The sequence below is a fragment of the Plectrocnemia conspersa genome, unplaced genomic scaffold (assembly GCF_051122295.1).
Source record: "Plectrocnemia conspersa isolate PC_06_02 unplaced genomic scaffold, ASM5112229v1 ptg000005l, whole genome shotgun sequence".
NCBI classification, from domain to species: Eukaryota; Metazoa; Arthropoda; class Insecta; order Trichoptera; family Polycentropodidae; genus Plectrocnemia; species Plectrocnemia conspersa.
Genome location: NW_028277169.1, coordinates 2,512,647 through 2,539,735, shown reverse-complemented (window position 1 = coordinate 2,539,735; position 27,089 = coordinate 2,512,647). Strand labels below are relative to the sequence as shown.

The 27,089-nt window shown below is 31.9% G+C and overlaps 1 protein-coding gene across 50 annotated transcripts; it reads right to left on the bottom strand.

Moving 5' to 3' along the window:
• Positions 1-3,207: 3,207 nt before the first annotated feature.
• Positions 3,208-27,081, bottom strand: LOC148234666 (uncharacterized). 50 transcript variants are annotated; one of them, XM_088186173.1, is made up of 13 exons: positions 26,955-27,081; positions 26,715-26,862; positions 19,735-19,887; positions 16,096-16,353; positions 7,077-7,253; positions 6,839-7,013; positions 6,189-6,775; positions 5,965-6,125; positions 5,421-5,708; positions 5,178-5,362; positions 4,910-5,024; positions 4,662-4,826; positions 3,208-4,593 (listed from the first exon to the last, which is right to left on the bottom strand). In XM_088186173.1, exons 2-13 carry the CDS (start codon positions 26,842-26,844, stop codon positions 4,414-4,416), a joined length of 2,574 nt encoding a protein of 857 aa, XP_088042299.1. In that variant the 5' UTR covers positions 26,845-26,862; positions 26,955-27,081; the 3' UTR covers positions 3,208-4,413. The 50 variants fall into 50 exon arrangements, with proteins under 50 accessions (XP_088042299.1, XP_088042300.1, XP_088042301.1 ...); XM_088186174.1 differs by having other exon boundaries at positions 4,916-5,024; XM_088186175.1 differs by having other exon boundaries at positions 6,270-6,775.
• Between the last annotated feature and the right edge of the window lie 8 nt (positions 27,082-27,089).

Here is a 27,089-nt window from a genome sequence, read left to right as displayed (position 1 = left end):
GGCGTAATTCTCGTCTAATATCAAAAGGGATGATTGTCAATGAATCTGCAGCTTAATATGACAAACTTTGCCTAGTACATATGACGAATATATCAAATTAACCGCTTTCTTGAAAAAATACTTAAGAAACCTAGGTTTGCTTCTGTCAGATGGTGCTGCCATCTATTATTGATTTTCGCATTAAAATAATTTAACATCGCATGTGCATACATAAACTGCTAACAAATTCATAAGAAAAATAACAATATTTTGTGATGTGGATAAATACGAAAAACAGTCGATAATTGATAAATTCTCTACTGTCGGTAATTAGAGTGATGGTAAAACAGATATCTGCAACTAGTTACTACAAACTGCCGTCAGATGACAAATTATATTTTTTAAATATTTATTCCAATCTTTTACCACGTTTTATATAAATACATAAATTATTAAAAATCATGAATTATTTATGTTATATCTAAATACTATAAAACACTTGATTAAAAATAAAAGATTTATTAGTGACGGTAAAACAGATACCTACAACTAGTTACAACAAACTGCCGAGAGATGTCAGAATAAATATTTAAAAAATACTAACTTAATTTTATTCGTTAATTATATTTCACTTAATACATTTTTTTAAATTAAACAATAAAATTATATAGAGTAATTAAATACAAAATATAAATAAAATATTTTATGTTTGTATTAAAGGATAATGATAAAATAGGTATTTACTTTAACTATTAAGAAATAAAAGTTGCCTAAAGTTGATATATTTGTGAATACTCAATAGCCTACGACAGGGCGATGCTCTAGCGTGCAATCTGTTCAACATTGCCCTAGAAAAAGTAATCCGAGATGCCAAACTGGATATAACCGCAGGGTGTATAATAAATCGATACAAATCTTCGCCTGCACTGATGACATAGATATAGTGGCGAGATCATTTTGTACTCTCACTTGGCATTTGTCATTTCTTATTTGTGAGTTTCACCAAGGAGATTAGTATTTTGGTACACACTACTCTTTAGATTATTTCACGCTTAAAAAATCGCGACAAAGAACTACAAATTCTTAAATACCAACAATCACAAAAAAGAGTATCGTGTCAAATATAATATTTAATTACTTTAATTTGAATTATATTTTTGAGTTCATATAATAAGTTATTAAAGTATTAATAGTGGAGTAGTTTGCCTGGGACGCCAAATAACCTAGGGCCGGCCCTGCTTGAAATACTAGACATCTAGATGATAAAAATAATACTGTCTATAAAACGTTGTAAGACTGCTTTTAATTTGGTTATCTTACATGAATTTGCAATTGAAAATATTTATCGAAACCATGTCCTTTTCACAATTCTAAAGGAAATTTCCAATTCAAATACTATTTTAATGTTCAGCTATTTTTGTGAAATGGAATCGTACAACTTTTTCCAAGATTTATTTCTGTGTGAAAATTCATACTAAGCTAAATTGATAAAATTTCTATTATTTTAATTACAAAATATTTTAAATAATAAGACAGTAGAGTTTATATTTATGTCTTAACCATTCTCGTTGAAAATGCTCTCTCAATTTTTATTTTTCATTTTAGTATAAATCATTGAATTTTTAAATTCTCTACGTTAATATATTTAGTAATTCTCGAAAACATATCGTTTGTATTATATTTTGTTATATTACTCCAGGCTTAGTACAAGGGTGATATTTTATATTAGAGTTGTGAACAGAATCTATATCTAAATTATTGGTTGCATCATGATCTTTAGGTGTTTAATTTATATTCTTCAGTAATAACAGGTCCAAGTGTAATACGAATTTTGTGCTTACGATTCCGTTTGTTACTGATTTTCTAATTGGACCTCAGTTATTCAACCTATAAAAAAAACATATTAAAAATGCGTTTATATAGATTTATTTGCATGGTATACTAATATTTTCAAAATTATTTAATGAATTTCAATTTCATGTAATTTAATTTCTTTATCTTAATTATAAACACCGGTATAACTAGCGGAACAAGAGGAAGAATAATAACATGTTTTTTAACATTATTGGCTGGTTTTGTAATTTCATATTTTATGTATTTATTTTTTGAAAAAAAAAGTTAAGTGGTCTGATTTATTTTCTTTTCTTGACCATTTTAAAATTCCAAAAATTTAGATTTTTGTTGGAAGTTATTTTTTTTATCATAATTGTTAAAAATTAGATCTCATTTTAGAAAGATATAATTTATAATAAATAATTAAGTTTAAATAGACAATTTCTTGGATTAAAATATTTTATTATGTTTATCGGTCAATTTTTCTGTTCTGCTAAATATGCTGGTATTTACATATTATTATAATAGAAAAATCAGGAAATCGGTATTTCCTATGATAGACACTGGATTTTATATTGCAAATTTATTAAAAAACTAGAATCAAATGTAAAATAAAAATATAGAAAAAGTAATACGCATGATTTACTCATTAAAATCTATAAAGAAATGTTGTTTATTTGATTGGCAGAGACAACATTAAATATTTAATTTAGTGTTATATCATAATTTCTAGCGGTAAATCTTGTAATCTAAATAATAAAATATTCGGACATTATTTATTTTGAAATTAAAATTGTACCTGAATTAACTCGGCGATATCCAAATCGTTGTTCCACTCTTCATTCCGGCACGTCCGAAAATTTGATAAATTATGAAATTTATACTTCCATAGTTTCGTAAATTAACCTCTGTTTAAGATTAAAACTATCTTTTGGGATAGACTTTGATGGTCTCAGATCTTGGAAGTATACTCTTAACCGTCATAAAAATAAGTATTACACACATACTCAAAACAATAAATAAAATGGGAATGCACATCTGTTTTCAAGATATTACAATAAGCGGACTTTTCCGAATGAGCGACAAACGAATTCTAAGTTCAGTCCAGGTATTAACGACAAGTCGAATTAACTCCGTATGAACAAAACTTATCAATCTCGTAACAAATAGCGAAAAAATAATTTTATAAAATCGATCGCTGTTGGGCCCCCCTTTGTGGGGGGCCATGGTGTATGTATATATACATACTTTCATACAAACCAAATACATTATTTTATTATAAAATAATGATGATATGAAAATGTAATAATTTCATAACTGCGGAAAAAGTGTCATCTATTATATTTGAGTTATTAAATGCAAAGGTCTTAGGTAGTATTAATAAAAGCTGTAATGTCAAAGTAGCATTTGTTTATTAATCCTTATTTTTTCTTAAAATACAAAACAATAATAAATAATCACAAAAGTTAATAAAAACAATTTATCAATAATCTCGACTAAAATTAAAGGAAATATAGACAAAAAAGTATAATTAACAGCTTATAAAAACAAGACAATAAATATGTAAATATAAAATGATCCGTGTAAATTTTATAAAAATAATTGTTTTAAAAGTAGACTGCTAAAAAGTTATTGTTAGACTATTAAATGTTTTCATATTATATATGGCAATATTTATCGAAATGCCTAGTGCTATCAAATAAAAAAGTAATGTTTTAAGAAGTTCAATGAAGTAGTAGTAAAATAAATTAAGTAGTGCATTGAAACAGTTAATCGACAAGTATAATATTTGAAAGTAGATAGAACAAATATAGTTTGCCTGTATAAGTAGCTTATATTATAATTCAATTTCATTAAAAATATCAACTATCAATCAAATCAAAGTAAGAGAAAAAGTATTCTTAAAAATTATTGGAAATGTTGATTTAAGTGTATAAATGACTGGACATTTTACAATTTAAACTAAATAAATAAAATTATTTAAAAATATCAATATACAAAACACATCATTTATAAAAGTAGATATGAGTTAATTAACAAATTAATGTTTGTTTTTAAATTTGGATAAAATAGTAATTGTTTCAAAAAATAAGTAATACTGGTTTGCGCTTTGATACAAAAAAAAATGATGTTTATTTATAACCTTGATTTTGAATAATCAGATCTACTGTACGCCATTCTAATCGGTTAAAAATATAAAACAATATACATAGCTTCACTAAAAATACAATTTCTTATGACGTTGGAATTACTGTAAGTTTTTAAATTCGAATTATAAAAAAATCAATAATTAAAAATTTCTCTCCAAAGATTTTACTTTAACGGTGCTCAAAAATAAATCTGTGGCTTGATACAAGAACAGTTTGATACGTTAAGAAAATTCGATTCATTTAGAAGAAATCGTCGTCACGCATTCTCCTCGCTTTCGTATCAAAACCACAGATATTTATATTTTATTTGACTATTCATCAAAGCCGTTCGAATTATTTAAAATATAAAATCATAAATATTCGAGCAATAAATAACGATATACAATCTCTATCACATTGGATTTACAGTATGCCAGCATACGAAAAAAAAACCGCCCATGAATATTTCCATTTAAGCAGGCAATAGATCAAAGTCATCGGAAACGTTGACCCTCGGCACGTGTCCCGGGTCGATGTTCATAGCCGTTTTGTGATCGCACAATCCGAGCTCCTGCAACCTCCAACTCCAGCTCATGCTTTGCGCCGCATACAACGACTGCGCTTCGATATGATGTCTCTTTACCATTGACTCCTGCAAAGCAATACGTTGCTCAATGTGCCGTTTATAAACTTGCTTCAAAAGCAAAACGATTTATTTACTTTGATTTTTTCCCACTTATCGTCGACATCCTGCAGCCATGATAAAAACAGACGACCGTTGTACCGAGAACGCTGCGCGTTCCTCTCTTTCTCTTCCTGTTCAGGCGTCAGCATGTTGTACACCTCTTTGTCCTTGAGAACGGAGCAAACCGAAAACGGCAACGCCTGAATCGAATAGAAAGCAGTGTATTGAGCAAAGCGGCGATTATGAAATATTAAAAAAAAATACTTATGGAACTTTTACCGACATTTACCTGATTCGCTAGCGCTCTAGCGGCTCGTCCGTGCACTCTCAAAATTTCTTGCTCCACCGCCAACACCAACTTCTCTTTCTCCACTAAATGCTGAACTCGCAAATAATGCCTGCAAAAGTAAGACATAAGTGCAAAATACGAAATATTGTATATATTCAAAGATTATTCGTATCTTTCCCTTTAATACCTTTAATATTGAAATATAAAGAATAAAGAACATGTAATAAAATATGGCACCGTCATTCCATCTAACTAAAATCACCTCTCGTTTTCTTGATTTATGAACTCTTCCCTCATCTGCAGAGGCAATGTAAGAGGAGGCTTCAGAATAGGTTGCTGTTTGGCATTGCTCTCTAACACGTACGTGCACCTGTTCATTAGATAATCTTTGAACCCTTGCGGAGGTTTGGGTTGAACGGGAAACAGGCCTTTCAAACGACGCTCAATCTGAAGTAATATAAAAATGAAATAAAAGGCATACTAGTGTGAGTCGATATAGACTCACCTGTTTTTTAACGTTGATATGCATCTGATAAGAGTTGGATTGCGGATTGATATGCGTCTCTCCCGATCCGGAGGAATGAGAAGACGAATCGGGCGCGGACGATTGATGGTGACCGTGACTCTCTTTAGACGATTTAATTTTTCTCTTTCGAGGGTGAAAATCGACAGACGGCACTTGAAACACTCCGTCCCAAACGATTTGGGAATTACCAGAGGACTGACCGCTACCAGAGGATCCGCCCGATGCGGACCCACCGTCCCCTCTACTTGTCGAAGCGACATCGTTTTCCTAAAAATGACGGCATAGTCAGATCGTTTGTCAGATTTTGCTATTAGATTGAAAAACCTGAATAGACTCTCAATCTTTGTCCAACGCTTCGAGTCCGTTAATATGAGAATAAGCTCCTACATTTTAAAACTTTCAAAATATACTTTCTAAATTTAGATTTCAATGGACCGAATTATACTGATACAAGTATATTTTGAACTAAGGTTATTGTAAAAGTACATGTTAGTTATTTTAAGTTACAAATATTCGCGTTTACCTGCTTAGTTACGTGGTGGGAAGGCGTTTTAGATTGAGAACCGCCTCCGGAGCCGGAGATGGAAGAAGCTGAGACGTGCGGCGAGTTGCGTCCCCGCTCCTTGTCCTTCTCTGCGCCGTCCGCGTTCCTATGCGACCTTAATACCCTCTGGCCCGATAGACCTGTTTTTTCATCCAAGCTATTACTACTTACACGTTTATCTTCTTTAGTGTTTTCAGAATTACAATCATTTCCATCTGAATTGCTTGACATGCTATCAGCAGAACTAGATGGTTGAAGAATATATGGAAGAGTAGAGTTACCACCTCGGCTTTTTGTACTTCCTCTAAGCGTAGATCCACCCTCGCCCTCTTGTTGATTTCCCGATCCTCCACTCCCACCGACACCGCCGGGTATTACGATTTTCAAAGGAGGAACCTTGGGCCCGCTAGTTTCGATTGCCTTATTTTCATCGATTTCAGAGTCATCTTTCATCTGCGAATAAGTAGAAGGTTTTGGGCTAGCGCACGGACTCTTTTTATCTGCTGACCCTTTACCACTTTGCGATACCGATAATCCAGAAGATTGCGATTTTCCCTGGTTACCGGATCCCTTGCCGGATTGTGAAGATACTTGGCTCGATACGTTACCCTTACTGTTGGCATTGCCTGAATTTTTTCCAGTACCTTGTCCGTGAGATCCGGAACCGGATTTACTTTGATTACCCGAATTACCAGATTTACCCGAACCCAACAACCCACTTCCTTTACTCAGCGGAGGGACGCCAGTTTTGCTGGCAGGCCCTGGCTGCTTACAACCACCGGCTGAATTTCTGCAAAAAAGGAACACAATTTATTCCAAAGTCGCAAACTACGCTCGAATCAATCAATCTCACCTGCCGGTACCGGATTTTGCAGACTGACCAGATTTGGACGATTCCTTAGAATCCGAATCTTTTCTCTTTTTTCTCTTCGTACCTTCATCCTCCACCGCTTCCGTTTCCGGGACATCAGAAATGTCAGCAAATGCTCTTTTAGCGTTCGCGGTGGAGGTCGACACAACTGCTTCGTCTAAAAAAATGAGCCACAACATTCAAGAATTAATTAAAAATTATATTTTTACGAACAACCTACCTAGGTGTTTATCGCTGTTAGCTGATGACTCTTTATCGTTCTTTGCATCCACATTCTTATTCACAGAATCCATTGTTGCCGTGCTGGTGACACTGGATGAAGTATCGTCTCCTGTGCCGCCTTTCTTGTTATCATCTCTCGATTTGCCAGAATGTGAGGTTCGATGTGTGGAAGTTTCTGTAGAAAATAAAAGATAAACTTAACGCATTGCATACCAGGCATTATTCCTAAAAATTAGAACCTAAACTTTTTCACTAGTTAACGTAATGATTGGTTTTTTTATATTCACAATGGTAAAATCAGTAAATGTCAAACTGTGGATTGCGTAATTATAGTAATTTCATTAGTTTTAGAATATATAATATCTGAAATTTGTATGTGTATATTAACACTGCCTTAAAACGATTTTTTAACCCAAGTTTTGGGCCTCTGGAATTTTAGTTAATATACTCTTAGCTAAAGCGCTATTTACATTACGGTAAATACGCAGTTTAACATGTGTTTTTGTCGTATGAAGTTGAAATGACGAAACGCAGAAATTTGTTTTAATACAAGATAATAACTTATCAATGTCAATTCCAATAAATATGTTCAACAATGAATTAGCTATGATATTATTGTATATTTAATTTATATTGCGACTGACACTACACGGACATTTAGAGGAACACGAAGCCGACCAATTTGGTTAATCATAATGTTGCATCGGCAAAGGGTCCCGATAGAACAGTTATGGTAGTCGAGTGTAATTTATATAATGAAATGTACGACTCAGTTTCGTTATAAAACACATCTAACAATGAATAAACAGACACAAATTCAGAAAAGTTTAGATCTATCGAGCAATTAAATAATTAATGCATCTTTATAATAAAACACAACAGGTCGCCTCAAGATTGTAAATTATTTAGCGCTGTTTATACCTGGGCTCGTCGACAATGGATGTTTGAATAATCATTGTCGTACGTTGATCTGAAAATTGTTCTCAGAAATTTTCGCTCGAAAGCCATTTAATCATATAACAGGACATGTCTTAATAGTATTTTATAGATATAGTTAGTTTTTCCAGATTCAAAGTACAGGGTGAACCAATTTGAAACAATGTAAATCAGATGTTAGTTTGCAACAACTCATTTACGCTCAACGTGCTAAAATTGTGCAGTTTTATATGAACTGGAAGACTATAGATAATTTCATCGTCCTACTGAGCGAACAATTCGCAGCGTAGGATATATTTAAACAGTGACGTTTTTATCAATTGAGGATGTGTAGAATACAAAAATTTCGAATCGATAAATCAGAACAGGATTTGGTGCAATCCTTTACAATAATCAGTTTAATAAATAATTTATATATCATTAGTGCTTTATAATTGATCAAGTGTCAATTTTTTTAATGAAACGCGTAAATGCATTTCTAAAAATAAAAGTTTGACAGATTTGGCCCAAACGCGTTGGCAGTTCGGCTATGAGCGATATAGGCGACGCGGCCGATCGAAGAGAGACGCCATCGATCGGTCTGACCTGCAGCGGCGCGGCGGCGGTGTCATCTCGGGCGTCCCATGGTCCCCGCGGATCAGAGGGACCGTCGCTGGACGGGGGCGGAGGCGGCGGCGGCGGCGCGGGCTCTCGGCGAGATCATCGCTGGTCGGAGGAGGCGGTTTCAAGGCGGCGGCGACGAACCTGCGCGCGCAGGCATGCCGGCGTGTGCGTGTGCGTCGCGTACACAAATAACGTATACGAGCCAGTCACGTGACCGAGGGTGGGGGTGGACGTCCGCGAGGGTGGCGCGGCCCCGGCCCGGGGGGGTGTCGGGCGTTTACCTCATGGCTGCGGCGGCGCCGCGGTCGGTGCCCCCGCGGCCGGCGAGTCGTGCGACGGGCGACTTCGCAGCTGCGAGCTCGCTAGCCGCCGCCGCCCAGAGGCACCGGCACCCGATGTAACGAGCAGGGCTGCCAACGCGGCGGCCCGGTTCGACGGGTAATAATAAACAAAAATTCGCTAACGCGACGAACGCCTGGCGTAAGAATGGTCCATTCTCGACGGCAGCTATCTCCGGAACGGTCCGGAGACTTGCGCCGGCGTTTCTATCGCGCCGAAGGTCTCGAGAGGTTATCGAGCGACATTTATGAGTCCAAAATTAACAGATTTGACAATTTTTTCAACAGACGCCATATTAAAGCAAAATGGCGAATCTATCGAAAACTCTATGCATTACTATTGTGAATCAAGTGATTTGCTACAATGGAATGCAGGACGCACGAAAAAAAATGTAATTTCGGAAGTTTTTGTTCATTTAGGTAAGGTCCTCATTTGAGGATTGTACTCTTCAAAATTTTGGTCTTTGTTCTTCTTAAACAAAAATGTCTGAGGTGACATTTTATTATCACTGGCAAATATCATCCTTAAATGAACAAAAATATCCGAAATGCACTTTTGTTTTTATAGCTCCCGTACTAATTTCTCTTCCTTTATCCTTCTCGAACAAACATTTTCGAGATAACCCCTTTGTTTTTAGTGTCTTTTGATATTTTCAAAATCTGGTCACATTCATTTAGGGATTCTGCGGGATACTTTCCGGGACGATGTTCAATATGGTGCGAACAACCCGAATTCGGAACAGTTCCGCACAATCAGAGAAGTCTGGTCATATTAATTGTGGAGCCTTATCATGCACAACACCTTTTGTTTTGTTGACCATGTAAAAGCAAGGTGATTAAGAATTAGCCCATCAGATTGTCCCTGAGATATTTTATAGTAAAAAGAGATGTTTTTATACAATACAGTCTAAGCATACGATTAGAAAGAGTACGTTAGTGGTGAGAGTGAATAGGGCTTGTTGATTATACCATATTTAAAAGGTACTCTTCTGTTATCTAAAAAAAATATTTATTCATGTTACAACGACGATTCGTTGTTGTGTAAATGGACAAAAATTTGCGTAGTTCATGATAAGTGCAAGTCCGTTGCGTCATTCGTGAATTATCTGCCGAATGCATGGATTAAGCCACGAGATAGTAGCGCTCTGGTAGTGTTTTTTGGAACTAAGCCAAATGTAATTTTTGACAGTTCAGACAATGAAACATCACGTTTTATTGAAGGGTCCAATTTTTTTGCTCAAAAGTATTGTCGTTAAAAATAGTGGTCCATTGATCTGGTTGTGTAACTGATGCCGGAAGATTTATAAACTATAACAAGTTTAGGTGCTCACGAGCGTTGGTCAGAACACGAATAACTCTACAACGAATCATATACTGACCAACTCCGTTCGCTACCGCTCGCGAGCACCTAAAACCTCTGCAACAGTTTCCCCATAAGAGATTAAAAATCGACTCAAATGATCTTGCGGGCAACTTTGGAAATGCATCGTAACTCCGCGGGCCACATATAAAATTATATACCCCCATATTAGATTTAGGGCCCATACGCACTGTCGGCTAGCCGCCGGCTCAAAAACGTAAGTAACTAGACTAGGCGGCTAAGCCGAGCGACTCGAGGTCGGGTAGTACATTCGCGAAGAAATTGCAATATTCATTTTAAAGAGAAAAAAATATTATTTTAATTTAAATATAATATTCAAATTCCCCATATGAAATATACATGTATATATCTCACACAATTTTTTAGATGCTAAATTCATTAAATAAATCGAGAAGCAAGAAATAATATAATATAATTATACATATTATTTCACAATATTTTTTTTTCGTTATCAATATTCATATAAAATTATTGTAAACAATTCGGGATTCAACTTCTACGATGAGCTTTTCTGTGTCGAAGCCATTTTGTGTGAATGATGTATAAGTCGCCTCGAAAGTCGCTCCTCGTGCGAATGCACTCATCTAAACCCATGCTTTTATAGGTTGCCGCGACAGGCAAGTCGCCTGTGCATCACCTCTGCACAGGATCGCGCCTGACGCTCCGGCGACTCGGCGCCTGCGTGCGTATGCACCCATTTAAAACCATATAAAGTACAGTCGCCGGGCGGCTAGCCGACAGTGCGTATGGGCCCTTAGATACACTATAGACATTTTTTGGAGTGAAAAATTGAAATATAATGAGTTATTATTATTGTGTTTACTATTATTCTTAGATGTAAACATAGATAATATAATAATAATGATACTAAACGTACATTGTAAAGAAATATATAACACTAAAAATTAAATTGCAAAAGTGTCATGTATCTCGGGGGCCTAAAAAATGTTCAAGGGCGGTCAAAAATGGTCACCCCTGACCTACTATATAAATAGTGAAAATACCGGTTAATAAAATACTCAACAGTACTTCCTCGTAAATTCTAGACTTTTTTAGCATTCTAAATGAATATGAATATCACTGTAGTTAATGATTGATTTATTTTTATACAATGAAATGGTATTTTGTCTAGTTACGAAAAACACCATCATAGCGTTACTATCTATGTTGCTCAATCCACGAAATAAGCAATTTCTGCCCAATTCACGCATTCGGCAGATATTTGCCTAATTCATGAATTAAGCAACAGGCTTGCACCTTTCACGAATTGAGCAAATTTTTGCCCATTTCACGCAATAAGATATTTCTCCGATTCGGTGTAACATTGACGTCACTATTCTGACCAATGCTCACTCAGAGAGGTAGTGTGTGAGCGTTGGTCAGAACAGGAAGCACCCCATGAATAACTCTGTAATTTTTAATTGTATATAAATAAATTAATTTTTGTTTTTGAAATGACCGAATTCACATAACTGGCAAATTTTTACATGATAGGAATTAAAAAATCAGCTAATTTGTTCAAAAAAGTTAGAAATTATTTTACAGAATATTTTTTTTTAATTGTAAAAAATATTTTTTTCCCGGTATATGTATGTATGTCAGTATTTAAAAATAGTTTTTTTTACATAAATTTGTCAATATGTAAACTAAAAGTTAACATTTTGACTTGAAATCGCTTCGGGTAGAAGCACATGTATCGCACTGAGACGAATCTTCACAAATTTGAGTCTTAATACCTAAAATTCGTGTTGGGACAATTCGTAAGCCTTTTGTTATATTTGCATAATCCACAAAACGTTCCGATAAATAAATTATTGTATGAAAACAGATTCCAATGATGATCATATCGGAGAAAGTATTAACGAGATTAATGCGTCAAATAACAAATGCTAAGACACTGAAGACTGAATTTTCTAAAACTATGAAAATGACGAGTTATATTATCCCAGCTAATTTTGAATCTAAAATAAAAACTAGATTAAGTAATCTTGTAGTAGCCATGTTATGTACATCCATTCTTTATATTTTAGTTTATTTTGTTATGTATTTGTAATTATTTACTTATTACATAACAATATTTTCAAATTAGTTTATGTATAAACCCTAATAGTGACGGAAAATTTAGTAATATTAGAATTTTCTTGTAAAGTGATGGAGAAAACAGGGCAATAACCAGTACCAATAATAGAAAAAATAACTAGAAAATGGGTCTTCAACATCTGGATATATAAAGTGATCAAATACACGCAAACTAAAAAAAAATCGAATGTAATCAAGATTAAGTGTAATTATAATTTGGCATACCTCCACTTTGGAAATATTAATCCCCATTAGAAATTAATCGTATTAGCTCAATCTAAAGGAGAACTTGAACTCTTATTCCGTATGAAAAAAATCACCCGTTTCTATATAAAGCATTTTTATACATATATGTACCAGCTCGATAGATAGCATATCCACCGATTAGAAGTGTTAGCATATCTTTAGAGACTTTAAGACTTAGGCATAGACTTTTTTAGTATGACGGATCTGAAATCATTTCCAATGTAGTCCATATTAAAAACTCACTGTTATCTAAGCTCTAGTATTGTGTATGCGATTCTATATAATATTTTATGTCAACACATGCACAGCGGAATTAAAAAGGATTTTTAAATTTAGTAATTACGATTTAGTTGACTGAGTTAGAGGAGGACTTACTGTAATTTGAATAAAATAATGCAAGTAATAAAAAAAGCAAAAAAATTATCCTGATGATTCAATAGTGTTGTGGAGGGAAAATAATAATCAGTCAAAATATGATTATTGGTGAACTATAAAAACTGGTTGGGCATGGAAAAATCACTAAGAAGTAATAGAAAATGAAACCCAAGAAATGTAATAAACACAATTTTTTTAAGGACGTTACAAGACATTATTAAACGTAATATTTTATTTAAAAAAAAAATGATGACAAGAGTTGAGTGGCACTGAAATAAATAATGATAAAGTGAATTGTGTTCAGATTTCTAAATGTACATATAAACTGATGGGTAATAAATATTACTGAACGAGCACTTTTTGCCACAAAAATGAGATATCTTAATTATTATTTAGCATTAGTTTTACTTCAAAAATTCTCTTTCAGTGTATAGCTGAATTTGTATTTAAGAAAACTTTGACAAAATATTCCAAGATAATTTTTAATTGCATTTTTATTATTTCTTATAATTTAATTTGATGACACAGTTAATATTACATTAATTCAAAGTTTAGTTTTGTGCCTAATACTTTACAGGCCGATGACTCAAATAAGCGTTGTTGTAAAACTATGTTTAGAGCCGCTTATGTGGCATTCAATATAGATAAAGATTGTATAGAGAATTTTATATTAAATATATATTTTTGTATAAATAGCTTTGAACAATCGTAATCTTACGACAAACACCCTTCCCTGGTCGTAAAATCATTAGTAAAAACTGTCAAATGCATAAATTCATTTTTCTTAATTGATAACAATAAAATAATGACAATGATCATCGAATTTTGTTTGATATATAATAAAAACCGATCGGGATAAAAAATAATAGAGTATTGACTTTTAAAAGAAAAGTGAAATTTCTCCGGCTAATATTATGACAGTGCTACATGTCATTATGTTATTTACTCTTTAAAACAGTTACTTTGCAAATGTATTACTGTGCATTCAATAATACATTCATGCAAAAAAACTGAACCCACCAAAATTGTATGAAATTACATACACTACTGTGCAAAAGATTTTGAATCCTGCGTTCCATTAAAACTTGAGACATTTTTTACTACAAATTAATTACAGCAGCCCACACGCAAAGATGTTATGTATAATAAAAAATAATAATAGTGGCACACAGCTACAAGAGTTGGTGCCATTCCACATAAATTATACCAGCGTCACGTAGCTATCGCCGAAAACATCATTGTATCCAGCAAGCATATTAAAAAGCTGGACGGCTTGTCAGAAGAAAACTGAAAAATTATAATCATTGAAACATTGAGTGTATATATACATTTGGGTCAATGTAAGCAACACTTTTGTCTTATTATTATCGTAACCCCATATATTACTTCCTTCAAAAGTTAATATATTTAATGCCAAGCAAAATTTTGAAAAATTTGTTGTCATTTGCAAAATCTGCCGAGCACTAGTACGTACAATGGCACAATGCCGTATTGGTTAATATATTTTTTTATAACCATACTTGACATACATGCATAAGATGGGTACTCAAAAGACACGCATATGCTTAACCAGACACGAATGTGTTAATATATAATTATCAAGCATACCGTTAAATCTCAACCACATAGAAACCATACCAATCAAGGCCGAATAAACGATACGATTTTATATCAATAAAAAAAGTATGAATATGAATCTCTGATATGAGTTATGAAATATCGCTCTGTGATGGATAGCGAGTGACCAGAACTTATATTTTATTTAATTTATATTAAATACTGTCAAAAATTAGCAGAAGATAGTCTATATATATTTTACAAAACATTAATTGGTCAAAAAGTGGGGTGTGGGGGAGGCAGGACCTCACAAAGCAATAGTTCAGTAGTAGATATAAAAAGCCTGCGGCGAATTTTAGTTAGATTTCGGTAGAAATATTACCTTATATCGCAAATTTCGGAAACAACACTTCGTTTATACATACATACATACATAGGATATAACGGTTTTTGTGTGCGCAATAGTTCCATAGTTTTATCAGATTTCGATCAAACTTTTCTGAAAAATTGAACACACAGATCTGGTTCAAAATTTAAAAAAATATAATAAAAATAATAAAGTGCTGTTAAAATTGCACTATAATGATTTTCAAATACAAAATTGAATCTATAGTGTTTTATTTTAATTTTAAAATTTATTCGGCAGCGGGATAGAGCTAATGTGTGAGAAATAAAAATTATTATATAATTAATGGCTTTGCAGGCTGCAAAAAAAATACGGTGTCATTTTATGATCTCCGTGTGTACAAAAATACGCTTTAATTGTAATATTTTTATATAAAACGATTGCAGCACAATAAGCTATTGTTTTTGTGGGTAGATACCACAGAATCCATTGTTAAGCATCAGAGGTCAAAAAAGGTAGATTCTACCCATCCTGTGGATTACCACCAGCGAACATGAACAAAAAAGTAAAGGTATATAGCATAAAAAGAAACGTAGAAGAATGTCAATGTGACAATAGTGTTTTTTTTTGCATATTTAACTATTTAAAATTTACTATTAGTAGAAAATATGTACAATGTTAGGCCAGATTCAAAACTTAAATATATCGATTGGTCAGTATACATTATAAACTATATTTGATTGAGGAGATATAAGATAAATACAAATTTTTACAAGATGATTGTTAGTACAGTCAGTAAGAGGCGTTATTATTTCAGATAATAATAAAAATAAAATAAAACGATAAAAATAAAATTTGATAAAAGAAAATAAAACTTCTGCTCTCTAGTTTAATAACACTCGTAAGTTCCTTTTAGCAAATATTATTTTAATCTGTAACACAATATCGTTCCATTTCTAACTCAAGCTACGAATTTGATTCGTAACTTTATCAACGTATTGTATTAAATTAGAGCATCGTGCCATGAAGGATGATACAATAATAGACTATTCTAATGTATGCTACAACTTAAAACTAAAAAAATTAGATACGAGGCTGAGTCGGAACCGTGACGATACGTGTCTTCATGGAATGTTTTATTATTTCACTGACATACCTTCTAACGAAGCCAAAAATTCATAGGCCGGTGGATTAGCAACATCAAAAGGCATTTTTCCTTTTTTGTTTTTTAAATAAGGATTGGCGCCCCATTCGATTAAAGATTTCACTAGATTTAGCTCCCCGTTATATGCGGCGTCGTGCAATGGGGTATCGTCGTCCAGACCGCGGGCGTTAACGTTGGCGCCCGCCTGAACTAACATCGCGGCAATGTTATGCCAACCGTGGCTACAAGCCTCGTGAAGGGGTGTCCAACCTGTAGAAAACATTACAACTTTTATAACTTTGATTTTTTCTACATCGGCAATGCCTCAAATGCACGCGACATCTCAGTCAAGTCCGTCACGTTCTACAGCAATGCGAATTTTGCCTTTTGATGTTGCTATTGTAATTACAGTAAGTAATATAAAAAAAAGCATTACATACTAACTGGGTTGGCCCTTACAAAATAATTTAATACCAATCGCCAATATTAATATATCTACGAGCATTAAGCTTGCTTATTAAAAACTACAATTTTTACAAAACGTTGTCATTTTTATGTGAAAATCACAAGGCAAGAACATGCTGATTGACATTTTTGTCGAAAACGAGTTATAATATCTATTGGACTAAGTTTTCAAATGAACACTCATCGTTCGAATATGGTTAAAAGACGTAGAACATGTTAACGGCATTTATATATTATAATTAACGGTAAGACTGTGTTAAACTACATTGTTAACATGTTCTTGATGTTACTTTAATAGTAAATATATTATTAATTTTCATGAATCGATGAAAAATCTCAAGGCAAGAACATGTTAATGATATGAACGAATTATTTAGATCATTAGACGTTTGCAACGGCAACAAATTAAATAGCCACTTTTATTAAGAATTAAAAGTTAATAACTTTATCATAAAGGATCAGTAACATTTTGACGAGCTATTCATTACATAAATTCATAATACTATTCGAAGAAGCATATGTGATTTTTTATATAAACATTATTTTTTTAAATATCAACCATCTGCCAAAATAGAACTGACCATTTGCAAATTGACCTGTATTTTTATAATTCACAATAAAAATACAAAGTTTTATGGTGGGGGATGATGACGGATATGTTAAAAAAAACAGATGGATTTGTTATTTTATATATTTTCATCTTTAATATACATTTTTGACAAAAAACTATACTTAATTCAAAAATCACAGTTTTCTGTTTAATATTTTTTTAAGGGCATACATGATATAACCTCAAATATCATATTTGCTGTAAAATACGATTTAATGTAAATAAATTCACGTCTTACCTAATTCTTCCCCAGATTCATGAAACAGAACAAAAGAGCCAATGTCAAATCACATATAACGCATTACATGTTTACCACACTCTTGCCGTAATTTATAAATTTGGCCATAAAAATTGCAGTTAACACGTTATTTACTAGTCGCTTCTATATATTCGTGAGCTGTTAAGCTAAAGAACACACGAAACTTAGTCTAGTGAATATTATAACTCAATTTCGACAAAAATATGAACATAGTTCTTACCTTTGAGTTTCCAATTAAAAAAAATTCACACAAATTTCAATTAGACGTCCAGTTTTACAAAAATACACATTCATTATTGTTGTTAGTTTAATAGCAAGACATTCCGTTTGTTTTAATATATTCTTACATACTAATACTATTATTCTAACCCTATTGTTAATAGGCAAGATATACCGATTACATTTTTTATTTACGTGTTATAATATAAGCGAGGTACACAAGCGTGCCGTAGATATCAAAAAATAACATTCTATGTTACTAGTCAATATCTATATTTGTGTGATTGAGTGCAACGGATTAAATTTTATTACATTACTAAGCTATTATATTAGTGTTAAACGAGAAAGCAATATTAGGCAACGGAAGTATACACTAAGTCTGAGCAATACCGTACATGCCTACTAAACTACCCTGTAATAAAATATTTAATATTTACCAAAACACTTGCACAGAGTTAGTGTGTACTATACACTTATAACATAATATGAGTCAGAAATTGACTTTAAATTTTTTTTGCTTAATAAAATTGTATGTAATTAATTGAACAATACTTTTGCACAATTTCACCACAAATTGAACCATTACTTTCATATGAAAATTACAAGCTGTTTATTTTATTATCATTTTCTGCCACTTTTGCTTTGACAAATTAATAAAAAATATTTTTTATGATTGATTATGATATACAGTGCATATTTAATTCATTAAAAGCTCGGATTTAAACTTAAGATTATAATTTTGAATGAATTAAAAAAAATATGTATATAAATTGTTTCTTTTGTAACGATTAACATAAAGTGTGTTCTACTTCAAAAATTCATAATAATTGTGTAGTCCAAATATCAGTTTAAAATTATACTGCAAATAATAATCTATTATATTTAAAATGATTTTTGATTATTTTGCTTTATTATATATTTAAAATCAGTTTGTAATTTTACTTATGAATCAAGTAATCTTATCTGTTTTACAATATTATTAGCAATAGAATTGAAAAATCAAATTTTAATTCAGTAAAAACGATACATTTTTTATTATAATAATAATAATACGTGTAGATTGGCACACTGCAATGTATTTGCATACATATAGTAGAAATCCTATTGAGCTAAGTATAGAAATCACATATTTTACATACATATGATATTGCATGTAAATTTAGTTGCAGAACATTGACTTGCCATATATATATACTATCACAACCAATTGGATTTCTAACCTTATATACAATTCTTTTATTGAGTTCTAGGAAATTTGTCCTATTTAACTTTTCTTGCTTAGCCATTTATAATCTATATATCGATGTATTATTTCATAATAAAAATAGCACATATTCAGAAAATATGTTATTTATCCCCTAAAGCCCATTAAAAATGTATCTAATTATTTTTTCGATGACGACATTGGATTAAGCATTCTCGTCAAAGCAGCAAAAGTCGATATATATGATATTTTGGCATCTAAGGATTAATCGGTATGCCTAGACCTACAAGCAATCATTTAGTTGTGATGTATTTGAAGCCATGGAAGAGTCAATCCTTATGAAAGGAGGTTATTAAGATCTTGCAAATCATTCAGCATCTGTGAGTTTACCGAAACATATAGTACAATTTATCATTGGATTGCCAGATTTAAAAATTGTAGAACATCTAATAAAGTTGGGGTCGGTTCCAGAAAAGTATCAATAAGATACCGCTCAACTGCTTGGGAGTAAATAAAATTTCTATTAATTTAGGACTACATTATTTTTGATTTACAGATTGCAACTGTTAAAACTTGGACATCCACTTCAAACAAAAAATGAATCACAAGAATGGTGGCAAATACTATTCCGTTCTATACAGCGCAACCTCCTTATGTTTATAAAACCTAATTAATAGAATATTACAGACAAATTCCTAGAAATTCAATCAGTACAATAAAAATACCATCAGCATGCCAATCCCTGTATTTTACGCTTCATAAAATATTCTAATCACTCTTCATGGTTTGTACACGTAGTAGAGATGAAATTTTGTTAGCCAACTAATCTTTTATTTAAAATATTAAAAATCGATTTGATTTTTCGATCGCGATTTGTGAATACTGAAGCGTTACCTGCGAAGTCCGTGACATTTGGATCCATGCTTTGGTCGATGAGTTTCTTAACTTGATCGGGATCACCCTTGATTGCTGCAACGTGCAGCGCAGTCTCGCCGCGCTCGTTGCGATCGCGCAACTTTGATGTACCGTGACTGGTGCTGCTAGCGCCTAAACCACATATATTCAACGGTGATTAAAGAAAGCTCTTTTGCAATTGACAAAGCGCAACTTCACCACACTTTCGAGTTCATCGACGTAACCCTTGAAGACTTCAATATCCACATAATATGTACATACACACATAAATTTGAATCGAGTCTAACTGAAGATCGGTCATTTTATACAATGTAAATATTTTAAGAAAATGCTAATTTTTTGGCCCATTTCAAATGATCATCTGTAAAATTGACCGTACATTAGTTAGGCTTGTAGTTAGTTGATGCAGCAAAATGTATGGTTAGGATTATATATTAAACTAATAGTGTATTATGACTATTTGCATTTTCTTTATAAATCACTTAGGTTTGATGATATATATTTTATTAATGGTTTAAAACTTTGCTAAATTTATTTAAATATTTTTTATTCATAGATGACTTTAGTTATATAAATTAATAATATATCTATTATAATTAAAATATCATACTGTACTACTTTATAAAATGTTTTAATACAAGCGATTTAAGCAAAAAGTGCAAACGGTCTTAAAAACTGTCTTAAAATTATACATATTAAATAAGCATTTCAAGACTAGTCTTGATAAAATGTATTCTGACCAAAAAAGTTCTGATATTTATATATACAGTGGCAGTCAAACGACATGATTTTTTTTATAAAGGCTAAATTAATGCATAATAAAATATCAGATTTAAAAAAAATACTAGATACTTAGAGGATAGTGATATTCATTAAAACTCAAAATTTATTGTTTTTCTTGAGTCATATTCTATAAATAACCTATGACAGTACTTCACTATTCAAAGTGACTCTTTGTCTATCTAAAATATTCAGGTTTAGTTCTGCTTTTAACATCCCCTTATCAACTTGATATTATTGTGATTAAATTTAGATATTAAAAATATTAATAGATAGTGTATTAACAGAGGATAAAATCATAAAATAAAATTTAATACGAGGAGAAGTATTGTGATCCGATAAAACGGAAATCAATCATAAACTTAAAACATAACAAGCAGTTGTGAGTTAAAAGTACATAGATCAGAAAACCTTAATATTTCTAGAAATCAAGTTTATAATGCCTTAAAATATTTTGAAAAATATAAAACAGGTCAAAATGTTTATCATAACAATAATGCTAAAAAAACTTATGTGCGTTTGGATCGAAATATAATAATAATTTCTAAAGATAATCCACTTCAAAATGCTGTAGATATAAGAAAGGAAGTGCATACTTATTAGAGTCAGTACAGTTATTTTTAATTACATTTTTTTCCCACTGTTTTTAAATTTTACAGTAGATAAGACATTGAAAATATGTATATACCCTAAAACGTTTCATAGCTGATATGTCACATTTTATTTTCGAGGGGCTATAAAACTATAAAATTCAGTATTACTAAATTAAAATATATCTGCGCGCAAAATACTTCGTCCGTCTAGACATTGTCAATAAACAAATGTCTCTTTCGGTCAACAATAATAGAAACAGACGATATTCAAAATTAGTTATGGGCGCCGTTTATCTAAAATGCAGTTTTCAAGGTTGACTCCAGATAAAATAATCTGAATTCTGGAACGGAATGATCATGAATTTAATGTATTTGTGTTTCCAATGTAGAGAGAATTTTTTGATTTACTTATACATGTTCGGAATAAAGGTTGTTTTCTATTGAAACAAATATCTATTAAAAATGTATCCGATCCCTTCAATGATGACGACGATGCCGATAAATCAGATTTCGGCAACCAAAGGTTAAACATATTTTTAATCATATTTTTCACAATACAATATGATAATAAACCGGATATAGACAAAGTATAGCGCGTATTTTTCATGTAGATACAATACCCAAGCATTGTAAGCACACAATTGCCGACAATTATACAATTTACAAAACTAAATTTGCATAACAACGGGAGGAGAAAAATAGGAAAGCTACTTGAAAGACCGTGTTTATCTTGTGTCGTTTGCTGAAAATATTTGTTCAAGAATTACAGCGTTAATCTCAGTTTTTGATAACCTTGAAACATTCATACAGATATAATATTATTAGTGTGATGATATAACACTGTCAGTGTATAATAGCGTAATGATCTTAAACTATTTTGATTTTTCATGTATGATAAAAGTTATGAATAAATTAACAGTTGCAGTTTTTTTAACATATTATTAAATCACTTATATTATTTCATACTGCGAGTTGTTACAATATAAAGCAGAATATTCCAGTCATTTAAAAACAGATGGAAACATTATATTCACAGATTTTTTTGCCATTCGATATTGGTTTATCTCTGGTTGAAAACAGATTGCAATACTGACGCCAATAAAAAATAAAGCTAACGAACCTATATTAATATGAACTAGATGCATAGGTCAATTAGAGTTTATTAAAAGGAGATTATTAGAATGATTGAATGCATTATTGGCAATGTTTACATGTCGTTAAAATATAGTATGAAAAATTAGTTTTTATATACGAAAGTATTAATTATTTGATTGCCAAAATCTGGTATATCGGCATTTATCTGATATGACATCAACATCGAATACATCAGGTTTAGAGTACTTGCTCTATTGCCAAATAACAATTTTTCCGAAGTCAACAAACAAATAATTAAAAACATTTTTTTTTTATATATACATATATGTACATATATTGTGGAATTAGCGAAATTGGCTTTATAGCATTCTTGATGTAGTCAATAGGAGCTGGATTCTATTGTCCACTTTCAAAGCAATTGAAGCGGTCATCAACATAAATACACTGAACAAAAGAACAAGATTGGAGCAAAGGATGCACAGTGACAGCATAATACTGTGATTGTGCGAAATGGTTGCACTTCAAGACAAGGGCAATACGCTCGAATGATAACTGAAAGACGAAATATTTATATAAAGTGTAAATGTAGATCAACCCTCATTATACTTGACTTGATAAAATCGCCATAAAACGAATTGTTGTTAAATGAATAGTAAAGCTTATTGAGTATGATCTGAATAATAAGTAAAATTTATAATTTAAAAAAAATTGATGATACATAAGTACAGTAGAACCTCTAATAACGCGGTAACTAGGGGACGTGAGCGAGCCAAAGAGAGAATATCTCACCACACAAAAAAAATTATGAGTATTTTCTAGTCCCTCAACTACACACATCCAAATAGCACGTTATCAATATACCGTGTTATTGGAGGTCTACTGTATATAATCATTAAACACTTTAGTTGCCAAAATCCAATAAATCGGCTTTTGTACTAGCCGGAAAAAATAATCGGATACATTTTTAACGCGCTTCTGCCGAAAATAACATTTATTTTCAACAAAGGTTAATATAACATAGTCATTTTTGGTTTTAAATTATAATGAAAAATATTTTTTATATAAATTGTAGTGATGTATTATATTTAATCTATTGTTGTCATTAGTTTCTTGCTAGTATATATAGCTTTTATATTATAGTAAATTTTATAATTGTGTTACATTGCTATAAAAATTACTTCACTTGGATTAAGGAAGCCAAATTATTGACTTTAGTTTGGCTAAAGGAAAGCCAGTATTTTGGCTTTGTGTCTAAATTTATTTGTTAGTGTATTGCATTTAATACAATTAGCTATTTAACAAAAAAATTATTCTAAATAGTTGCGAGGTATTTGAAGATGTGATTTAAAAAAATTAAGCATTGCTGATAAAACAGCGCAAATTATGAATTTGTGCAATATTCCGGTGGTGACGGATTGGTAATGAGTTAACTTTATTTTTTGTCACAAAACCTTATGAATGATAGAATTGTGTTTAAAACAAATTATAGGTGAAGAAAAAAAATATAACTATATTTTTTTTTTGTAGCCAAATTTAATCAAATAATGCATTTCGTTGCAAAAAAAATGACTAGTAAAAATTGATATAAATTTTTAAAGAATTAAGACAACATTTACCAATTGAGATTTTTATTCTCTCCAGAAATATAAGTCTTAATTCGTTGCAATTAACAACATTTAAAAGAAAAATAAAGACCAAGTTAAGCAATAAAATAATTAACAAAATACAAATTTTGATTAATTACGAAACATTTTATATTTAATGTTGTTTGATCAACGTTTGCTTTGCAATATTCTAATAGCTATCGAGAATGTCTGATAAAACTCGAATAATTTGCAAGCATCTAGAACATAAATGCAATAGGTCAGAAGTTCTGCGGAAAGGAATACGACCTATTTCAACGCAAAGGTCAATTGAAGCACTTATCAGTTGAAATATGGCAAAATATATGTATGAGACTCTTGAAATACGTCATTTATATATAGAACATTTATACATCAATAAAAGATTTTTGCTGGAGACATACATATACACAGATAACAAACTTACCTCATATCTAGAAATTAAAACTTAAAATCTTGACAAAACATATTTTCCAAATTAAATCATTACACGTCAAATATTTTCCAGAAGTCCTAGTTATATAAACCTCACACCCACTCAAAAACCGTCAAAAATTCTAGCAAAACGATTTCAACCTCTAAATGAGGAAATAAAATCATATTAACAATTCAAAAAATATAATATCAGGCGAAGAATAGATCAGTTTTGAAGTAACTTCACTTTTTACAAATATTTCAATATCAGAAGTAGTTAAAATTTTGGAAGAAAAATAAAAACCTCTTAAGCATATTTTAGATCTTATAAACTACTGACTTAATTCAACCTATTTTATTTAGAAACAAATTGAAGGATCACACATGGAATCACTTTTTTCACTAATAATTGCAAATTTTTTCATGGAAGAACTCGAAACCAAAGCATTAAAAAATTCTGAATTTAAACCAAAAATTTTACTCCGATATTAAGACAACATATTTGTAATATGGTCACATGGATTTGATAAATTAAACATTTTTCTAAATCTTTTAAATAATCAACATGATAATAATTAAATTCACAATGGAAATTGTACAAAACATTTTAATAGAAAAAATAATGGTATTTTTTAGATACAGTTTATAGGAAAGAAGCACATACAAATCGCTATTTTAACTCTAATTCTCACTATCATCCTTCACAAATAAACTCGAGAATAGCCTCAATATTTCATAGAGCAGATAAACTTTCAGATAATGTTAAAGAAGTATTAAAATTAAATGGCTTCACTAATATATGTAATAAAAATGAAAAATTAATTCGTATTTCACATTTACCATATGTTCGAGGGATATCAGAAAAGATAGGGTGAGACCGTACCAAAAAGGGTGTAGAGAATAGGAATTATTCTTAGAATTATTATAGGAAAAGACAAAATTTATAATGAATCAGAAGTATACCAAATTTCACAAAATTTACATTGGTCAGACAAACTGTAGTATTTCACAAAGAAAAATAGAATATAGAAACGCGATAAAAAATCAACTTTAGCAAACCTCTTTCGATGAAAATCAACGAATCAATTTTGATACAACCAAAATTTAAGACCCAATGCAGAAAGTAAAAGAAAAATAACAAAAAATAAAAGAGTAGATGCAAAAGCAATTTTGAATACTTGGTTATTTGTTTTTTAACAAAACAAAATTCATTTAAATAAACCAATTAGAAAATTAACGAACTTGTTGTACCCTTAGCAACAAACAAACAAGGAAAAATGTCCAAACACAAGGTTGAATCAAAGACGACACAGCGGAAAAGTCTGCCCTAGATGATAACCCTAACATCGATGGTCGAAACATAGGCAAACGAGATACGAGTAAGAAAAGGCGCGGTACGCAAAAAAGTTAAATGTTTATTTAAAAATTAAATATATATATTTAATGACCAGGTCGAGGACGACAGTTAGTCTCCGAAGATGAAGAGTGACAAACTCTTTGAAACGTCAGACGCTCACATAAAAGTAAGATCGCGATGGCATCCGTAGCCAATATTGATTATATATATACTATATGAAACAATTTTCAAAAATAAACCAGGGGTAAATGAAAGTGTTCAATTTGAGAAGTAGTATGGTGAAATATTTATTATAATTGATGAGAAAATATTTCAACATACAAAAACACAAATAAAATATAATCTTAATGGTTATAAAATATATTCTGAAGACTTGTAACTTTACGCCTGACTTAGAAAAAACTTGTACTAGATGTTTCTTGCTTGATCGACTTTGAATTGTACATGTATTTATTTAAAACTATTGATATTACGTTGTATGTATAAATTTTCGTATTAAGCTTAGCTTTGTCATCGCACAGAGATGCAGAATTTCTAGAAAATTGTACAATATGGCATTTATCAAAACTAAACGGAAAGCATTTTGGTGTCTATTTGCGCATTTAGTTATTAAATTGGAAAGGAATGTAACATATGGTTGCAAATACCGGAAGGGTTAGTAAGGTTTTTTTTAAACAATGTTACCTTTCTTAATTGGTATTTGTAATCATGCATTCCTCCGCCTATTAAACATCCCAATCGTCTCATAGATGATTAGATCAGTAATGGATTTAAATATTTTCAAATCGTAAGCGTATAATAAAAGGCGTGTGTTTGTCATTTACTAACAGCTGTGGAGCAAAGTTTGATTTTTACAGTACTCCAAAGTATGTTAGCACTCTTTTGATTATTGCGAATCATAACAGGAGATGGTTTACGATGCTCCAAACAGTTTGGTTGATAAGTTTGGATAGTTCACAATATAAAAATGTGTGTAAATATTACGTTTATTAAAAGGCGTAGGTTGTTGATCGATTAGAAAGCTGTCTGTAGTTAGTTGGAACAGTTTCAATGTGAAAAACAGACGGCAACGCTAGAAGGAACGAACAATATGGATACCTTGTTGGTTAGTCTGCGAGGTAAGCTGCATAACGAGCGCCATCTGCTGCCGCTCGGACATGGGGGCCAATGAGACCCTCTGCGACTGGTGAGAGCCGCCCGACGAGCCCCGAGGACGCGACGACGGCATCTTGAACGCATAACCCGACTGAAAAATATGACTTTGTTATTGTCGCGCATTAACCTCTCGGGCGGACGGTGGGCGGGGAGGCGGGGCGCGCGACAGCTAGCGCCAGGTACCTGCGCTTATTTTAGGACGCGGTCCATACACGGACGTCGAGAGCTGACGCAAAACTCAGCCGTATTGTCGAGTAGTTTAGCGCCTAGCCGACGGGCGAGGCGCTGCACGCCAGTGACGAAACTCAGTGTTGCTGA